Consider the following 20,029-nt stretch of genomic DNA (forward strand, 5'->3'; position numbering starts at 1 on the left):
AACAGAGGACACCCCCCCCCCCCCCGAGAATTCCAGAGGGGGACCTTCAAGAATTTTTGGTCTGTTCTTGATGGTCCCCCTCTTGAATTCTCTGGGGGGGGTCCTCTGTTTTGCAGGATAGTCATGTCTCTGATGGATTACGTTTTTTGGTGCATAATTATATTCATTTGAGATTAGCCAATTAGGTGTGCAGCCTTTTTTCTTCCCTTTTTTGTTTTTGAATCAGGAAGAAATACCTTTTTTTCAAAAAGGTAAAGAAGCAAAACTTTGAAAAAAAAAAAGTATAGCTATGCAGCAGAGGGGGAGCAGGATGGACAGGAGGAAAGTTGCTAGAGCAAAGTTTTATGTATGTTTTTGTATTGCTGAAACGCGTCAGTAGTTTTACCTGCATACTCTACTCAACGTAATAAAGGAATTCTTCGAAAAGACGAACTGCCGGTTCTTCACTCCTTACTTTCAAGTTGCTTCAGTGTTGGGAAGACACTTTAAGCAGGCGCACCGTCAGTCCGCCTCCATGGGGAATTCATCTGGGCAGAGTATCTTTCACTTCCTGATTGTTTTAGAGCTGTTCTACCTTCCTGTGGACTCTATGACATCACCATCAGCTTTCCCTTATCTCTACAGAGGTGCATATTGAATAAAACACTCATGTACAGAGTAAGGAGAAGGTTTAGGGCGAACAAACAATGAGTACTTTTGTTGTAATTTAATATTACGAAGAGCGACGTGTGAAGCGTGGTAGCACAGCAGCAAACCAACACTAATCTGTCATTGTTCTTGTGGCTATTACCCGAGGATGATAAAATCTGGTACTGCACACTGCCTTTCGTGATTGCAATGACTTATTACAAACCCCTATTGTTCTAGTGTCACTTTTACAGATAAACCCATAATAGAAAACCATTTTATAAAAGAAAATGAAGGCCACAACCACCTTTTTTCTAATTTTACATTCATATTATGATATTTAGTAATTCTAGCCAATACATTTTAATTTCTTAATCTATAGAGACAGATGGAAATGATTTGCTTACTTACCTTGTTAGGTCTCATGCACACAGGATGTCATGCCAACTCTCCTAGAAGCCTTTCTTCCTGACAGCAGCGTTTTGACAGAAAAGAAATACTTGACACTTGTAAAATGCATTTAGGCGCATTTAGGAATGTCAAGTGATTGGGCATTATTTAATTTCATTGGCCAGAATAAAAATAGAGGGATTTTCTCTCACTTCCTGATTTGGCTAGGGGACAGGAAGTGAATGGAAATCTCCCCAATGGCACACAGATGGCAAAAATGGAACCTTCCCTTATTCTATCCAAATCGGGAAAAAAAAAAAGGTTTTGCCTTCAGTTCTACTGTAATCTTCCTAATTCATTCTCACACTGTTCCATAGATTTTCCTGAACACCTTCTGTTCCCATTCTCATACAAAGCATTTTCTTATCTGCTTATGTTCATACCATATTTCAGATGCATATGTTACAGATGGTCCAAGTACAGCTTTATAAATTATTATTTTCTAGGCATTTCTTTAATGTACTGCAAAAAAATTGATTCCTGCTTTTATTTTAGCTTCAATTTCTCTGGTATCTTTGTTTTTCTCTATAAAAATATATTCACCGGCCACTTTATTAGGTACACCTGTACAATTGCTTGGTAACACAAACTGCTAATCAGCCAATCACATGGTAGCAACTCAATGCATTTTAGGCATCTAGATGTGGTGAAGACGACTTGCTGAAGTTCAAACCGAGCATCAGATGACAAAGAAAGGGGATTTAAGTGATTTTGAACGTGGCATGGGTATTGGTACCAGACTGACTGGTCTGAGTATTTCAAAAACTGCTTATGTACTGGGATTTTCATGCACAACCATCTCTAGGGTTTACAGATAATGGTCCAATAAAGAGAAAATGTCCAGTGAGTGGCAGTTGTGTGGCTGAAAATGGCTTGTTGATGTCAGAGGTCAGTGGAGAATGGGCAGACGGATTTGAGATGACAGAAAGGCAACAGTAACTCAAATAACCATTCAGACTGATTGCTGCGACATTCAGATGGTAGTTTCAGAATTTGGTGTAAACAACATGAAAGCATGGATCCATCCTGCCTTGTATCAACGTTTCAGTCTGGTGGTGATGTAATGGTGTGGGGGATATTTTTTGCCACTAGCAAGGTCTACCGAATACATACCGGTGAGTGTAGATCATAAAGAAAAAGAAAAAAACAAAAGCAAACTTTGCTGTAGATTCCTACCTATTTCTGCTTTGAAGAAAAAGCTGCTTGCTCTTCTATGTCTTTTGGATACTGATTCTGAATGGCAATGACATTTACCTTATTGATATCAGCTGATGCACTTTCTTTAATGAGGACAGTTGACGGGCCATACCTTTAACAGTGATTAACTCTTTATGAGCATATCACCAAAAATGACATTTTTGTTGCAGAGGATGCCTAAAATCTGACTTGTATCTTGGTGCAGACTTCTGGGAAAATCAATGAGTCAATCACACAAGCAGGAAATGACATCTCTGGGGACGGACTGTATACCAGCTGTGTACAGAATGCCTCCAGGCTGCCATATTGCATTGAATGTTACAGAAAATTACAGCTCTGCAGATTAAAAAAGAAAGGTAATGTTTAATAAAAATAAATTACAATATGGCTTGCTGTGCTATATTTTTTTATTTGCTATATTTTTTTCCCAGGAAGGTGGAGTTACCCTTTAAATTAATAAATATTTTGATATTTATAATATCCTATTTTAATATTTTCTTATATTTGTTTTCTAAAGTGCGTAGTGTAATGATATATTTTGTATTCTTGTCACTAACTTTAAACCCAATCTTTGACTCCTAATTTAAGGAAAGCTTCTATAAGAAGCACTGTTTTCTACTAACACATTCTATATCATCTGCATATGTGAGACACAGTAGGGCTGTTATATATCACACCACCTATTTTAATACCAAATTATACACATTTTACAGATTTAAATTAAGCAACATGCATGACAACATCTGTCTTTGTTTGCATGTACCAGAAATGTAATGTGGTTTATTGGACCTGCATACTATATATAAAATCGAGAAAACTGTGCCGTGTAATTCTAGGTCTAGTTACACTTTAAAACTGAACTTTAGGCAGATGTAGGAAAATGACCATTTAATCCAGTTATTGATCTATTAAAATATATTAATAGAGAAGTATGGGCTTGAAGAAAAAAAATTAGATTAACCTAGGTGGATGCAGCTTCAATCTGATGCTGCATCTGTTCCCACTGAGCAAACCCACTGATTGCTCAGTTCTCCCCCTCCACTCTGAGCATAGAGCCATGACTGTCAATGACCGACTCTCAGCTCTGCCCCTCCAGCTCTCACTGGAACACCGGGCTGTGAAGGGGGCGGGAGTGGCTGGCTTAGACTCTTAGTGGCTTGCTGAGTGGTTGAGCCAGCTGCCAGTCCAGGCTTTTTTACAGAGCCTGCACTGGCTCTGTGATGTCTGCCGGCAGTGGGTTGAAGCCAGCTGTTGGCTAAAAACAGGTCACAGGAGTGTAGCACTAACTGCACTCCTGTGATTGATAGGAGAAGTGCAGCCAAAAAGCTTTGGCTATACTTCTCCTTTAAGTATATTTTTACATACAGCTGGTAAAAGTGCTTGAATTGCTTGATATTAGATCCTTATAAAATTACAGTTTATTTACTTAAAATGATCATAAAGGCTAAAGGTTTTTTACCTCAATGCATTCTCTGCATAAGATAAAAAAACCTTCCCCCGTAAATATGTACCTGAGCCTGATCTCAATCCAGCGCTGTGCCCAAAAGCAGCAGTGCTGCTCTCTCTCCTCACAGGACAGCAGCAACAGGATTCATTGGCTCCTACTGCTGATAATCAAACCCATGAGGAGGGGGTGGAGAGCGGGGACGAGCTACACTGTGTGTCAATAGATGCACACAGTTTGGCTCGGGATCGATCATGCGCGAGTGACCCCATAGCAAGTGACTTGCTATGGCAGCACTCGGAAGGGAGAACGCCAAACTAGGCCGCTCTGGGCAAAACCACTACAGAGAATAGGCAAGTATAACATTTTTATTTTTTTAAGGGAAAAAAACCTTTACAATCACTTTAAAGCAGGCCACACACAATTTGTATAATCTCTATTCCATTTCTTTTAGATGTACAACAACTACAGTGTTGGGTTGCTTTAGTAAAGGAGTAGCGCATATTTATTTCAAAGTGAATTAGCACTTTGCAAAATTAATTTTCACTTATCTTAGTGCAGGGGTGGCGAACATGCGGCTCTCGAGCCGCATGCGGCTCCCGGCCAAAATGAATGCGGCTCTTTGCTCTTACTTCTTTGATCTTACCTGTTCCTCTATCCAGCGGCGCACTGTCTTCCAGCTTCTGTAGTGTGGGCACTGGGCATGACAGCCGGGTGCCAAGTGCGCATGCGCAAGAAGCGGTGCTTTTTGTGAATGGTAAGGCGGTACCTGGGACACATGACAGATCCCAGAAGCCGCCGGACCAATCACAAAGCGCAAGTGCTTCTCGCTCATGCGCACTGGGCACCCGGCTGTCATGCCGAGCGCCATTACAGAAGCCGGGAAGACAGCGCGTGGCTGGATCGAGGAACAGGTAAGATCAAACAAAAACTCTGCGGAAGTAAGAGCGGGTACCTGTCAAATTCAGGTACCCGCTCCCCACCTCCTCAAAGGTCAGCAGTCATCTGTACTGTCCGCAGTCTCTGGTCATCCCTGTGCTGTCCGCAGTCTCTGGTCATCCCTGTGCTGTCCGCAGTCTCTGGTCATCCCTGTGCTGTCCGCAGTCTCTGGTCATCCCTGTGCTGTCCGCAGTCTCTGGTCATCCCTGTGCTGTCCGCAGTCTCTGGTCATCCCTGTGCTGTCCGCAGTCTCTGGTCATCCCTGTGCTGTCCGCAGTCTCTGGTCATCCCTGTGTTTTGTAAGGGGAAGAAAGTGTTATGGTGAATAACATGGTTTTAATTATGTGTTTTTGTGTGAGTGTTTGTCTGTTTTGGCAGGTCACTGCGTGGTGTGGCTCTCTGACTTTCACAGTTTAAAATTTTGGCTCTTTGTGTCTAACTTGTTCGCCACCCCTGTCTTAGTGAAACAAAGTGAAAATTCACTTTGTCAAGAATACTCAAACAAATGCAATGAAAATTTAATAAAAAAAAACAACAAAACAGGATTTTTGCTCATACATGATTGGATGACTGAAGTCAACACAATTTCCCCCCATTCATTAAGGTAAGTGAAAATTAACTTTGCAAAGAGCAAATAAATTTGAAAAAAGAAAATTCACTTAGCTTAAAGTTTATCTATGGTCAAAATGTAAAAGCATATATTAATTTCCACATTGTATTTTAATTCTAGCCTGCTTCTATTACTCTGAACAATTTTGGAGATTGCACACTTACTTTGTGAAGATCCCACACATGTAGTTCCTATCCATCATGATATGTATTCATTATGCCCTGACATATTTCACAGAGCCTGCCTTCTGAACTACAGTGGTGTTGAAAAGAGGATTTTCAGGAGGTGGAGTTGTAAGCAGGTGCTTACAGCGGTTGTTGTACAAAATACAATTCTTGTTAAATTTGTATATTATGTGTTAATCAGTATCACTGTGTATAGTATTGTGTAGGCTACATGTGGTAGTGCTTTAGCATGTTGCCAAAAAGTTAGGAAGGGGTTACGGTTACCAACTCCCAGGTGTTCATGGTCCTGCCTTTTTGCCCGGATGCTTAAATACAATGAGGGGTAACAATTAAGAGTCCTTGTTCCTGAGCTGGTCTCCTCGGTCCTTGGCTTTTGGGTCTTTCGCTTCTGGCTTTCCTCCACATGGGAACTAGCAGGAGAGATGCTGCATATTGTGAGCTCAACTTAGGGGTGTCTTTCCCCCTTGAAAGGGTACCCAGTTGGGGTGCTGAAGAGAAGGAAGAACTCTATGGACTTCCACTACTTACGGGATGGCAGCCCAATTAGGAAGCAGCCTGAATGGGGAATAGAGATAGCGAGAGAGGAAGAATTAACAGTACAGAAACTGTGTTCTGTACCAACTGAATGCTTAGTAAAGGTTCCAAGTTACCTGTAAAGTGCCTGGTCTGAAGTTCTTTAAAGGAGTGCATTAAGGTATATGGCGTATCCAAATGAACAGGGCATGTAAAACAAAAATTGGACAGTGAGGAGAAGATAGAGAGCCACCATGGTTGGGTAAATCGTACAGTGCAGTGGGCAGAAGATATGTTTAACATGCAATTGCTATGAGTAACCAAGACTGGTGGAATGGTATAACAGCCAGCCAGTGGGAAGGTAGTACTAGGCATGGGTAATGGTGTCCCCTGGTAGTGAGGGGGTTGGTGGTCTGATCCCCTCCCTAGCGAATGGTGCCCTTTAGTGCCCGGGACCAAACTTGAGGAACAGGGAACCTATGGACCTAGTTGAAGGTACAGGAAGGAAGTAGAGAATAACTAAAGAGTTAACGTTTTTAACAAACGTCTGTTTTGTGCATGGTGGGATCTGCATATTGTCACTGAGTGAGGTAGCAATCATAGCTGAGCTGATGTCCCTCAAAATGTTGCATTCAGAAAGAGAATGTGTACAGTGTCACAGTAAGAGTGCCTTATAGTAAAGTGCTGCAGATGTAAAGTGTCTCTGTGCCAGATGAACAGCTTGCTTCTAAGTTTGGGGTGATATTTGCATGACCACGGCCCCACCTATTTCCAGGCAATTAGCAAACACGTTCATGGGGGGTCCCCACACCCAGCAAGGAGGCCCCGCTCACAGAGATAGTACAGAAATTACTGCTTGCAGGCAGCAAGATACCATGAGACATGCAATCCTTAGAAATTGAAAGTAAACAGCAGGAGAAGCTGCAACGCATGCAGGGAATCCAGGAAGTTGTAGAAAAAGATGACCAGCAAACAGACAGCAATCACAACAGGAAAGAAGATTTTTCAAGACAGCGTATATTAGATAGTAACAAACAGGGGCGGACTGACAACTCATGGGGCCCCCGGCAATAGGGGATCATGGGGCCCCTGTGTCCTTGCCCAAACTCAAAAAAGCCTATGAAAAATGTACCAGGGGCATCTCATGGGGCCCTCTACTGACCCCGGGCCCTCGGGCAGTGCCCGAGTTTCCAAATGGTCAGTCTGCCCCTGGTAACAAATAACTATTGCTGGTATTGCTATTACAAGACCGATGTTCAAAAAAGTGAAAGTGTATGCTGTGATCATAGATTTCCTATAATGATGTGAAAATGTGCTGACTTGCAGCTTTCCTTGCACATGATTGGGTCATTTTTGCAACTTGAATTTAATTTTTTTTTTTACCTTATTCAGTAAGATAAGTGAAAATTCACTTTGTAAAGTAAATCAGGTCATTGTGTTTGCCTACCTAGCTGTCACTGGTAGGTCTCCAGAGCCAAATGGGAGCCTAGGCTAATGCTGTGTACACACTATAAGTTTTTTTTTTTCGTTCAACCCAGTGGGCTACTTCAAAAAATTAAAAAAGAAGTTGGCTTTAGAGCATGGCTCGTTTATGAGTTATTGCACATAGGAATCAGCCCTCAAGATCTGTAAGTGATACAATGGCTTAAGTAGGAATTCATTTCATTAGTATTCGGTTTTTATTTTTGATTATATTTATTATTTATTAACATGTATTACATAGATTCTTATTTTATTAAAGCCATATCTTCTATTAAAGTTTTTTTTTTTTTAATTTCCACACAGGAGATATCCAATGACCATTTGCTGTAATGCAAAAAGCCAGACCATTGATCCCACTCATCATTATCTCGTATGGGACCACCACAATGATGCCTGTATTTTAGCCTTACAGACATGTAGGGGTTTATTTACTAAAGCTGGAGAGTCCAAAATCAGACTCCCTTCTGCATAGAAACCAATCAGCTTCCAGGTTTCATTGCCAAAGCTTCATTGAACAAGCTGAGGTTAGAAGCTGATTGGTTTCTATGCAGAAGGGAGTCTGATTTTGGACTCTCCAGCTTTAGTAAATAAACCCCGTAATGTCTACTATACAGCAGTAAAGCTGCTTCCAACATTCAGCTCAGCCTTGAATAACATTCTAATTGAACCCACTAAATATGCTGTAAGCATCATAATTATGAGCATTTTTTCTCATTAGAAAATCCACTTTTCTGCACAGTATCATATGCTCTGTTTTATTTACCAAAGAGGATGAAATATTGAATTAGTATGGACTTAACAAAATTATATGGGTATTTGGTTTGACAGGATAAATAATAGGAACCAGGAAACAGATGCACAATAACAAGCCATGGCCTTGCTTTGTGCATAAAAACCAAATGTCTGCATGTGAGCAGTGTGTAGAGGAAAGAAGCGAAATAAAAACTGCTTACATTATTTTAAGGATGAAAGGGAGAGTGAAAGAGGGAAAATAGGGGTTTGGGGTAAATCTTATTTTTTGTTTTAAATTTGTTGTTTGACTGTGTCGCTATGGCCTTTTTCAAGATTTTTTATGGTAAACTGTAATTTTTACCTACCATCTGGAAGAAATGGTTAGCTGCAATTTTTGGTGAGTTTCAGTAAGTATCTGGGCTCCCTCTGTTAAACTGAAAATGAAGCTGTTTGGATAGTGTAAAAAGGTTGGTCAAATAGAAAATGATCTAACAGGAATTGCAGTTGTGGGTCCAATTAGACCAAGCTACGTGTATGGATAGGTTCACTGTTTTCTCTGTACGTATTACCATCCCCCAATATTTAATTAATTAATTAGGGCCTGTTCACACCTGTGTTTCTGGGTGTTTCTGGGCGATTCCTGTGCAACTCGGTACAGTGCAGTTTTCATCCCATTCATTTGAATGGGATGAAACCACAGCCCATTTAATTTGTTCCCATTTTTTAAAAATAAAATATATGTAAATGTCTGAACAGTTGGCAATGCTGGTGAGAAGCTTGAGTCTTAGGAGGCAAATATGCAGATTATTCACAGAGAACACTTGTTTTACAACTTCTCTGATAATAAATTAGTGCTTCTGTTCCTCTGTTAGTACATCACAGATTTTACTATACTGTGCAGTAGCTAAACATACCATTATTTTGATCTCTAGATTTTGCTGGCACAGGCTTGTTAGTGCAGAACAGAACAGATAGGAGTTATTAACTTGCTGATATAAAGTGATTTAGATGCTCAGTGGGGTTTATTGACTAAAGCTGGAGAGTGCAAAATCAGGCTCACTTTTGCATAGAAACCAATCAGCCTCCAGGTTGTATTGCCAAAGCTTAATTGAACAAGCTGAGGTTAGAAGCCGGTTTCCATGCAGAAGTGAGCCTGATTTTGCACTCTCCAGCTTTAGTAAATAAACCCCAGTTTCTCAGCCTAGGACAATTGTCATAGCCAAGACACCCAATAAAATTGGAGACATCACTGCCTTTTTCATAACGTAGGCTGAAGAGGACAGGATTAAATTATATATATTATTTTGCCTTCTTCCCACTTTTCCTCCTAAGGAACTAGATCACCAAGAGAGGATAGGATGTTTCAGAATATACAGAAAATAAAATATTATTATATAATAATTATTATTATATTTTTTTTTTCTGTTCCACCATGGTAACACTATTCCAGTATGCCAATAAAGCAAAAGAGCTGCATTCACCTAAAACTGAAATATCCATTTTGTATTGACTTAGAAATATAAGTCACTGTATTACAGGACTGAAAAGAAAGAACAATCTTTATGCCTAACTGCAGGGGTTACTGTTACTCCCCTTACCTTCTTTTTTCATGTGAATAAAGTATTCTTAAATAATGAGATGTAATATCAGACATTGCTTTGGGGTATTTTATAATTAAGATTTATAACTCTCAGAAACTTACAATTATGTAATCACTCAGTGATATGAAATTATTTCTGATTTACCACGGTCATTATGAAGCTGCTTTATTAAAAAAAAACTCATTTGGATACAATTTATTTAGAATTATGTTGGTGTGCTTTATCTTACCATAATATGGGCACTGGTCTAAACCAAAAAGCAGATGGGAAATTAATTGTCTGCTGAATATAAACATTGAATATCTTGTAGCACAATGGAAGGGCAAATCTTATGAAAAAAAGTTCAAATGTTTACAAGGCATAATTAAAAATGTATATATTCATATATTCCAAACACAAATGTGTTGTTATTTCTATATTTAATAAAATTGTGCTAATACAGAAATACATTGTTTTTTTATATTTAATACAATAGTGCAAATAACGGAAATACACTTCCTTCTCTTTTAAACTGGGGAACCCAGGCTCAACAGGCTGAAATTTGTGTTGCTATATGTGGTGATTGTAGCCGTATTAATGCACTTGAGACAGAAACAATTGAGTACTGTCCGTGATACTTTTTTTATTTGCACTAACATACAATTTTGAGGACAAGCTTTCGGGGTATGTCCCCTTCTTCAAGGTCCAAGCAGTACTATTACAATGTTGTTGCTGTATCTGAAATCTATTATACTCGGTGTTTAAAAAAAAAAAACTTGGGAAAGGGACCTCTCCATGGTGCTGAACAAAACAGCAAAGAAATTAAAAGTGTTCTTGTGCAAACAACATGTAAACAGTAATACCAGGTATCTCACAGTGTAAGCTCTCTCACATTCGTTCCTTCTTGCATGGCACAAAGCAAGTTCAAAGTCGATGTGAAAACAGCACATTTCTTGCAGTTCCTTGGTAGTTGAAGTGCAATTATATTAATTTGCTCGTACACAAGCTGCCAGAAGTATGTTGGTGCAAACACCCAGCAGAGTCCTGACCTCCCCTGGTATGATGGAATAAAATCCTGACCCCTCATCTAACATTTCAATACCCTTTTGTGGAATACCCGTAAGCTTATATTACAGCACACTTAATTTAGCAACGTCATCTTGGTCTTAAAGCCCAACTCCAATTTCATTTTTTTGTTTTAATTCTTTACCATCGTTTATCGCTGATGTATACAATAATGACAACTTTTATGTCACTGTGTTGCTTTGCATGTCATGGCCAGAGCTAGGGAGGTGCTGGGGTGAGCTGCACCCCCCCCCCCCAGATCTCAGATGTTCCCCCTTTCCCCCAATGGACGACACTGAGCTCCTTCTCCCATCCATCCCTGTACCACACACAGCCTGGCCATATGGCACTCAGCAGAGCTCCTCCTCCCCACAAAGCACATAGCTGAGACTGAATACTCTTACAGACACAACCTTGTGCACAATGCGTAGGGGGCTAAAGCAGCTGCACTGCTATTCTGATCTGAAAATATCATGGATCATAACTGCAACATAGCAGCTGGCTACACACTTTGTATGAGGCTGTGTCTGTAAGAGAATCTGATTTCAGTGCTGTGTATAGAGGCAGAGCTCTGCTAAGTGCACTGCCAGCAGTGACCCTTGTCCTCTGTCCTGCTGACCCCTGCCTTCTGCTTTGGTGACTCCCTATACACTGCCCTACTGACCCCTGTCCTCTGCCTTCCTGTACGCTGCTCTGTTGACCCCTGTACACTTGTACACTGCCCTTCTGACTCCAGTCCTCTGCATTTCTGACCCCTATCCTCTGCACTGCTGACCCCTGTCATCGGCCCTTGTGACCCTATTCTCTGCACTGCTAACCACTGTACACTGCTCTACCATCCCCTGTACTCTACTGTGCTGATCCCTGTACACTCCCTTGCTGACCCTTCCCTTGGCTTTGTTGACCCTTGTACAATTCCCTGCTAAATCTTGTCCTCTGTTCTGCTGACCCCTGTCCTCCATCCTGTTGATCCCTATCCCCAGCTATGCTAACCTTTCTACACTGCCCTGCATCCCCTGTTTTTTACCCTACTGACCCCTGTCCTCTGCCCTGCTAACCCCTGTTCTCTGCTCTACTAATCCCTGCCATCTGCTCTGCTCACTCCTGTCCTCTGCCCTTTTGGCCCCTATCCATTACCCTAATAAATGGTATACACTCACCTGCTGACCTCCCATCCTCTGCCCTGCTGACCCCTTGTACATTGCCCTGTACCCACTGTACACTGCTCTACAAAATAATGAATGCTGTAAACTACCCTACAATCTGCTGACTCCTGTCCTCTGCTCTGCCAATCCCTATGCTTTTCCCTGCTGACCCCCTGTACACTGTCCTGTTGACCTCCCATCCTCTGCCCCACTGACATTTTTTACTGCACACCCACATCAGACAGGTTAGTTCCAGCCAGGGGTGGACTGACAACTCATGGGGCCCCCAGGCAATAGGGGATCATGGGGACCCTGTGTCCTTGCCCAAACTCAAAAAAGCCTATGAAAAAGGTACCAGGGGCATCTCATGGGGCCCCCTACTGACCCCAGGCCCTCGGGCAGGGCCCGAGTTTCCAAATAGTCAATCTGCCCCTGGTTCCAGCCCTACATCATCTTACTTATTCATTAGTCGACACCCCACTTTCCTGACTGAATTACATCCAGCACCATCCAGACTTTTCCTGTGGGCCCAGAATGTCATGGACACACCCCTTGTAGTACTGTCTATATTCAAAATACAGTTGTGTTCAAAATAATAGCAGTCAGACATCACTAACCTGATCAATCACTGTTTTTGGTAGAAATGATATTTCTACATGACAAATACTTTACTAGCAGGTGTAGTAGAGTAATAGAAATCCAACAGACCCAACAGTCATGACATGCATGCTGCTGATTCTGTGTAATTGAATCACTAATTGAAAGGGGCATGTTCAAAATAATAGCAGTGTGGAGTTCTATTAGTGAGGTCATTCATTCTTTGAAAAACAGGTGGCAATTATTGTCCTTATTTAAGGAAGGAAGGCAGCAAATGTTGTACATGCTGGTTACAGTGCATTTCTCTCTGAAATTCTGAGGAAAATGGGTCATTCCAGACATTGTTTAGAAGAACAGCGTACCTTGATTAAAAAGTTGATTGGAGAGGGGAAAACATATAAAGAAGTGCAGAAAATGATAGGCTGCTCAGTTAAAATGATCGCAAATGCTTTAAAATGGCAACCAAAAACTGAAAGACGTGGAAGAAAGCGAAAAACTACCATTTGCATGGATAGAAGAATAGCCAAAATGGCAAGGACTCAGCCAACAATCAGCTCCAGGAAGATCAAAGAAGGTCTAAAGTTACCTGTGAGTACTGTTACAATTAGAAGACGCCTATGTGAAGCCAAGCTATCTGCAAGAAGCCCCCACAAAGTCCCACTGTTAAAAAAAAGACGTGCTGAAGAGGTTACAATTTGCCAAAGAGCACACTGACTGGCCTAAAGAGAAATGGCACAACATTTTGTGGACTGATGAAAGTAAGATTGTTCTTTTTGGGTCTAGTAGCCGGAAACAGTTTGTCAGACGACCCCCAAATACTGAATTCAAGCCACAGTGCACTGTGAAGACAGTGAAGCATGGTTGCACAAGCATCATGATATGGGGGTCTTTCTCATACTACGGTGTTGGGCCTATTTATTGCATACTAGGGATCATGTATCAGTTTGAATACATCAGAATACTTGAAGTCATGCTGCCTTATGCTGAAGAGGAAATGCCCTTGAAATGGGTGTTCCAACAAGACAACGACCCCAAACACACCAGTAAACGTGCAACATCTTGGTTCCAGACCAACAAGATTAACGTTATGGAGTGGCCAGCCCAATCCCCGGATCTTAATCCAATAGAAAACTTGTGGGGTGACATCAAAAATGCAGTTTCTGAGGCAAAACCAAGAAATAGAGAAGAACTGTGGAATGTAGTCCAATCATCCTGGGCTGGAATACCTGTTTACAGGTGCCAGAAGTTGGTTGACTCCATGCAACACAGATGTACAGCAGTTCTCAGAAACAGTGCTTATACAACTAAATATTAATTAAATGATTCAAAGGAAAACAAAATCTTCAAACATTTTTCAGTTTATATAGTGAATGTTTGAGTTTGTAAAGAAGAATACAAACACTGCTATTTTTTGAACAGTCTAATATTCACTTTTCTTCAATTTTTTTTAGAGGAACAACACAAATTTGATATATTTTTCTTCATGTTTTGATTTGGAATAGAATGTGTAGTGTTCCCAATGCATTTGTGTGTATGGAAATAAAAGCTATTAGAAGGATTTTGAGCTTTATTCACTTTTTTCAACACACTGTTATTATTTTGAACACAACTGTAGGTGTTCATGTTAGCAGTGATCAGCTGAATGGAATTTACTAGCATGGAGACATACTGCATGCTCATAAATGTAGTCCAGGACAGCAGTTTACTTGAGAACATTCTGATAGTAAACTGCTGCAGCGCTGGCGGCAGGAAGAAGAGGAGGCAGTGGTTATCACAAGACTGTAAATATAATCTAATTTTCAAGGTATTTAAACTTGAAATTATTATAAAGGAAGGAGAGGGGAACCGAATGGTGGGCCTTTCTACTTTTTAGGTCTGGTTCACACTAGTGAGATTTCAGTCGCACAGAATCGCATGACAATGGAAATCACATTTTCAATGGTGCCAGTTTACATGAATGCAACTCAGCAAGGCACAATTTTGGAAAAGGGTCCTGTACTAACCTGGTGCGAATCCAGTGTGATTTTAGCCCCAAAGAATATGTGAACAATCCAAAGCACAACCAAGTTGCAGCCTACATTGTCGCACTATAAATCGGATCAAAATGAGACCGCACTAGTGTGAACATGCACTAAAGAGTGAGAAAACAAATCTATCCTTAAAGGAAACCTATTATAAGAGAAACAAGAAGGCTGCCCTCTATTCTGAAATTGCTTTTTGCCAAGCTGTTATATTAATCTGCTTGCTACAAATATGCAAATCATTTAGAATTTTCCCCTGCTATCCGGATCTGCATAATTGTTCCAGGTCAGTGACTAAGAAACTATTGAAGCCCACTAGTAAACAGCCAGGCAACTAAAATTTAAAGGAGTATAATTGTTCACATGTGTCTCTCATGACAGGTTTACTCTGATCATTGCCATGACTGGTACCCATCCCTCTGCCCAGTTATTCTAAAGCCTCATTTTTTAACCTAAAATTTAAAGCAGCTTCATACTTTATACCTGCACTGTGCACTGTATTACACAGAGCAGCTCCGAACCTCTTCTTCTGGGGTCCGCCACAGGTGCTCTCGACTACTCCTTTTCTGTGTGTACCCCCATAGTAAGCCACTTGCTAAGGGGGCAGATGTGCAGACTTGCTCCTGAGAGGGGCTGTGTATGTGTCCATGGACACACACAGTGCAGCCTAGCCCCGCCCCTGGCTCCCACCTCAATGGATGTGGTTCACAGCTGCATGAGCCAATGACTCCCACTGCTATCAATCTGCCCTGTGAGATCAGGGAGAAAGAGCAGCGCTGCTGCAGATAGGCACAGCGGAGGATTGAGAAAGGACTCAGGAAAGTATTTAGGAGGTGGGGGGAGCAAACAATTCCCAAAAGGTTTTTTTTACCTTAATGCATTAATGTATAAAAACATTGTAACTTTAGAACCACTTTAACTTAAAGGTGATGCAAATTGTCATTAGATAAAGGGAATGTAATTGTGTACTATTAAAAAATAACATGTTAATATTGTTTTTCTTTTTCTTTAAGGTATCCATGAAATCTGATGTGCTTCCAAATAGTTGTAAGAGTTGTGGATGTTGCCCAGCTACCTATAGCTAAACATTGCAACTATCACACTTAAAGATACATTGTACAATACAATATTATTACTGTAAAGAAAAGATCTCAGAAATGTGATTTAGTATTGTTTTGGTAAAAATACATTCAAACTTGGCAAAATAAATTTATAATACTGACTACAGGAGGTCACTAGCTTGGCACTGCCACCGTTACCAAAACTTGTATTTTGTTCAGTAAATGCAAGCTGTTCTCTGAATGGATCGGGTGGAGAGGAGGGATGGTGATGTCATGATCTCCATCTTGTCCAATCAGAGAATACCTTATATTCATTGAAAAAATACAAAGTGTTCTATGAATGGCAGTTTTGTTACCCCCTGTGTTTAGTGTGCAGATGGGAAGCTGCTCACACAGAACCCAAATAGGGTCAGTTACAACATTTAATTTAGACCAATGTAAAGCAGGCCATACAGTAGTAGAATTTTGGTTTTAAGTATGTTAGTTTGATTTTCTAATCTTAAGTGGGGTCAAATCAACATTTGAAGAAGCATGATAAAAAGATTTTTCTCCAACAAATACATTTCTAAGAGCGTATGTGTTTTTTGTTTAGGAAAGCTAATTTATTCCAAAATTCAATTTTAAAAACAAACACAATTTTGAAGCACTTTCGAATGACATTCGTCATCAAATGTACTGAGAATATTCATACAAATTTATGTGCAAATGTTTCTATGAACGTTTGATCACCAATTGGCTAGTGTATTGCCAGCTTAAGTATGCAATACAGATAATTCCAGGTGTTCAGCTTTAAATATCTGTTCTCTCACCAACACTGCAAGGGATCTTTATGGTAGTGATAGACAAGCAAGGTAAATAGAGATAACATGTGGACATTGTGTTATGAAATGTTTATAACACTCCATTAATGGACTGATTTTTATTTTTAAAAATAAGAAAATGTTTGTATTTTACAAAATGTTAATATGCCATCAAATAAATTCCAGTATTTTATTTTGAGAAAGCATGAAGAAACGAGAAATGAAGCATAACATTTACTGTGGTCATGAAAGAAAATGGATGCATAAGCTAGGCAGTAAATTAATAAAACATTTGACTTGTGATACATTTTGCTTGAAGTGTATCTAAAGCCAAAATGTAATCATTCTGTCCTCTGTTCAAAACCTGCAATACAATGCCAGGTCAGCATATACACTGTCCAGGCCCCCTCTCTCTTTAATCATCATCTGATGTTTGTATACAAAAAATATACCTATGTTAGATTTATATTTACCTTACCCCTGTTTGCTGTGAATGGCATCACTGTTGTCACGGAAAAATTACTGGGATCTTTTTCTTTATGTATGTATATGATTTGTTTGTTTAATGTTTACTTTTTTAAAAAATATTTTCTCTGTTTTCCCTTTTTTTCATTGGTATTTAGTTTTTTGTATTTTAGAGATATTTCAGATTTGAGTATGTATATTTTCAAGTAAATGATTTGTGGGTCCTGAAGAAGTTGGAATAACCTACAATATTGGATTCATTTTATATCCAGAGAGATGTTTGTACCTAGAGATGGTTATTTTTATATGTCAACTTAATAAACAATGTAATTTGTATGCATATTTGTGTCTGTGTGTATTACATATAGGTCCACTTGTGAACCCCTGAGGTATAATTAAAGTCCTACTTCCACAACCCAACTTGTACTGGGAAATGCAGAGCAGGTAAAATCTAGCAAGAAGACACTCAAGTCTGTTGAAAGAGCTTTTTCTCCTGAGATTTTAGCTGCTCTATATTCCCCAGGATCTAGCTGGAAACACTGCAGACAGAAAAGGGAATAAGATAAGTATAAAGCTAACTTTCTTCTAAATGGGTATATTTTACACCTGCTTTTTAAAGGAGGGAGTCCAGACAGTGTAAGTGGACCTTGACCCCATCTGGTTACTATGCAGCAGGACAGTGGTCTCTAGTTTCCCAATGTAACAACACAATAAAATCCGCACCTGGAGTTCAGCTTAAATAGGAGTATACCTCGGTTTCCATGTATTAAATGCATGCCAGTCACCATTAAGCTTGGGCCACAAAGGCTAAAACTGGCTAAATCTACCAGTATTGGTCCATCTTCAACTGGTTTTTTTTTTTACTTTAATATGTCATTGGCCTGCATGCCTAACTAACACGTTATGCAGCTTGTTCTTGACTGTTGTATGCAACTTTATGAAAATAATGAAAGTAATACAAATCATTGAACGGAATAGGAGCATTGTAAAACAATTAAGGAACAGAAGTCACCACCATCTAAGTGTAGTGTTTTCTTAAAAATAGTATAAAAGGTTTAAAATGCCCTTTGGAGCATCGGGACCACTCCTTTGCCAAATCAGATGGCCATATAGTTTGACAAAAGAGCAGTCAGCATGCCCCAAAACTTGCTACCCCACCCCTTGCCCTGACATCATCTTGTCCTATGTCACTTCTGTTCCAAGTCCCTGCCACTATATGCGTTCCACACTGGTTACAGCTCTCGGCTGCTCCCTGGGTTCCATCCTGCCCTATGCCCAGCTTTGCTTCCAAGATGAACTCTGCAGAATCGCTACAGGCACTTCCAGGAGCAACTCTGCAACACCTGGCCACCTTCCTGCCAAACTCTGCGAATGTCCGCAGGACTGTGTGATATGCCCCTTTGATTCTACCTTTGTGCGTATATTTTAAATCTTTTCTACTGTTTTTAATAAAACACTACACTTAGATGTTGGTGCCTTCCTCAGTTGTCTTACAGTGCACAGAACATCCACTACTCTGTCAGAAGAGCTGCAGTCATTGCATGGTGGGACTTTTTAATCCTGGATTTCTACAAAGACACTAGAGATTCTTTTATTTTTACTGGTGGTTCCCTTTTCTCATCTTGCGCAATTAAGACATTTTTGCTTTTCACTTCAGAAATAGGAGCATGACTTAATGTAGAAGGAAAGGCTGGCTAAACAATAAACCAGCTTACAAATGTTGTCTCTCTATTGCCCTACCTGACACGTATAATACATCTAAGGGCTCATGTACACTGTAGCTCCTAAACTGAACAAAAGCTCAGAGGCACTCTGTACCACCAACACTGATTATGCGTAAGCCCCCTAACAAATATACATGGGCCTGTACACATCAGATGAATGAGTAATGCAATTTTATTTCTGCATCAGTTGTATTTACAAGATGCATTAAAACATTAATTTGAATCTGGCCTGCCAGGCCATTTCATGTGGCCCTTGCAACTTTTATGCAGCTGCAGGACACCACTCGTCTCTGCCTCCACCATATCTCAGCGTTTGGCAGAAGACAGGAGGACAGAACTCTTCCTCCAGATCCTGCACTTCTCTGTGCAGCCACAGAGAGGCTTGTCTCTGCCCCCCTGTCTCAGCAGTCAATAGCAGACAGGAGGACAGGACTCTGCCAGATCCTGCGCCTCTCTGTGCAGTTGCAGCACCCTTTTTTCTCTGCTTCCTCTGGTCTTAGCATTCAGCAGACTCCACCAGCCGACACCAACCCTTCTCTGGTCCTCCTCCAGGTCCTGCACTTTCTGCTTCTCAGCTCTGCCCCCAGCTTTTTTACTGGCAGTAGCACAAGGTAAGGGGGGTGCACTGCGATGTAAGAGAGGGTGGGGGACTTTTGACGGCGGGGGATCTTGACATCTGATGCCTTTTGAGGGCAACCATAATGCTGATGGGGCCCATGATGAAACTGAGTTTAACACACCTGTTGTAGAGTGAACTATTTCTTTTTTTTTTTTTTCTTAACACTGTTTAATAAAGTTTCCTTTTATTATTCAGTTTTATGGCTAGTTTAACATTTCTGAGATGTTGGTCAGTAGTGAACACTTCTGAGGAATAAATAAGAAAAAAGTTGTAATGGCCTATGAGATGTGGTGAAAATACATCTCACATCACCTGTATTATGGAATGAGACCACATTATTCTTTTTGTTAATTTCAAGCAATTCTCTCATTGATTATTGAACAATGTTTGCATTTGTGTCATGCTTTTGCTTAAAAAAAAAGTTCAGTAAATGGGAATATTTAATTTCTCTTACCACAATATCCTGGAGTCCCACACACAGTCTTCATTGTCACTTGATCATCCACAATTTTTGACAGCCCGAAGTCAGCTGAAAGTCATAGCATAAAGATGGAAACTAGTACTGAGCTCCACAAACAGATCACAAATATTCCAAAAACCCCCACAAGCTTGTCACAATCATTACATCGGTAATTACATACAATTTTCAAATGTTCTGATGTTTGACATCATACAACTCATGCAAATGGTATAGAACCTAGAGGCAAGAGGGGTCTGGTGCTCAGTACCCTTTTGCCTTTTGTCAGAAGTCTTCTCTGTACACTACAGAATTT

At 40.4% G+C, this 20,029-nt stretch overlaps 1 protein-coding gene across 1 annotated transcript in view; it reads right to left on the reverse strand.

The window, feature by feature from the left end:
* CAMK4 (calcium/calmodulin dependent protein kinase IV) overlaps window positions 1-20,029 on the reverse strand; it is a 233,679-nt gene that overhangs the window by 41,681 nt on the left and 171,969 nt on the right. Inside the window, exon 7 of the mRNA XM_089684741.1 lies at window positions 19,711-19,785. Coding sequence (XP_089540867.1) covers window positions 19,711-19,785 — 75 coding nt within the window. The remainder of the gene's footprint in view (window positions 1-19,710; window positions 19,786-20,029) is intronic.

Source organism: Staurois parvus, unplaced genomic scaffold (genome assembly GCF_062004578.1).
Source record: "Staurois parvus isolate SC_StPar_1 unplaced genomic scaffold, SC_StPar_1.0 ptg000354l, whole genome shotgun sequence".
NCBI lineage: Eukaryota > Metazoa > Chordata > Amphibia > Anura > Ranidae > Staurois > Staurois parvus.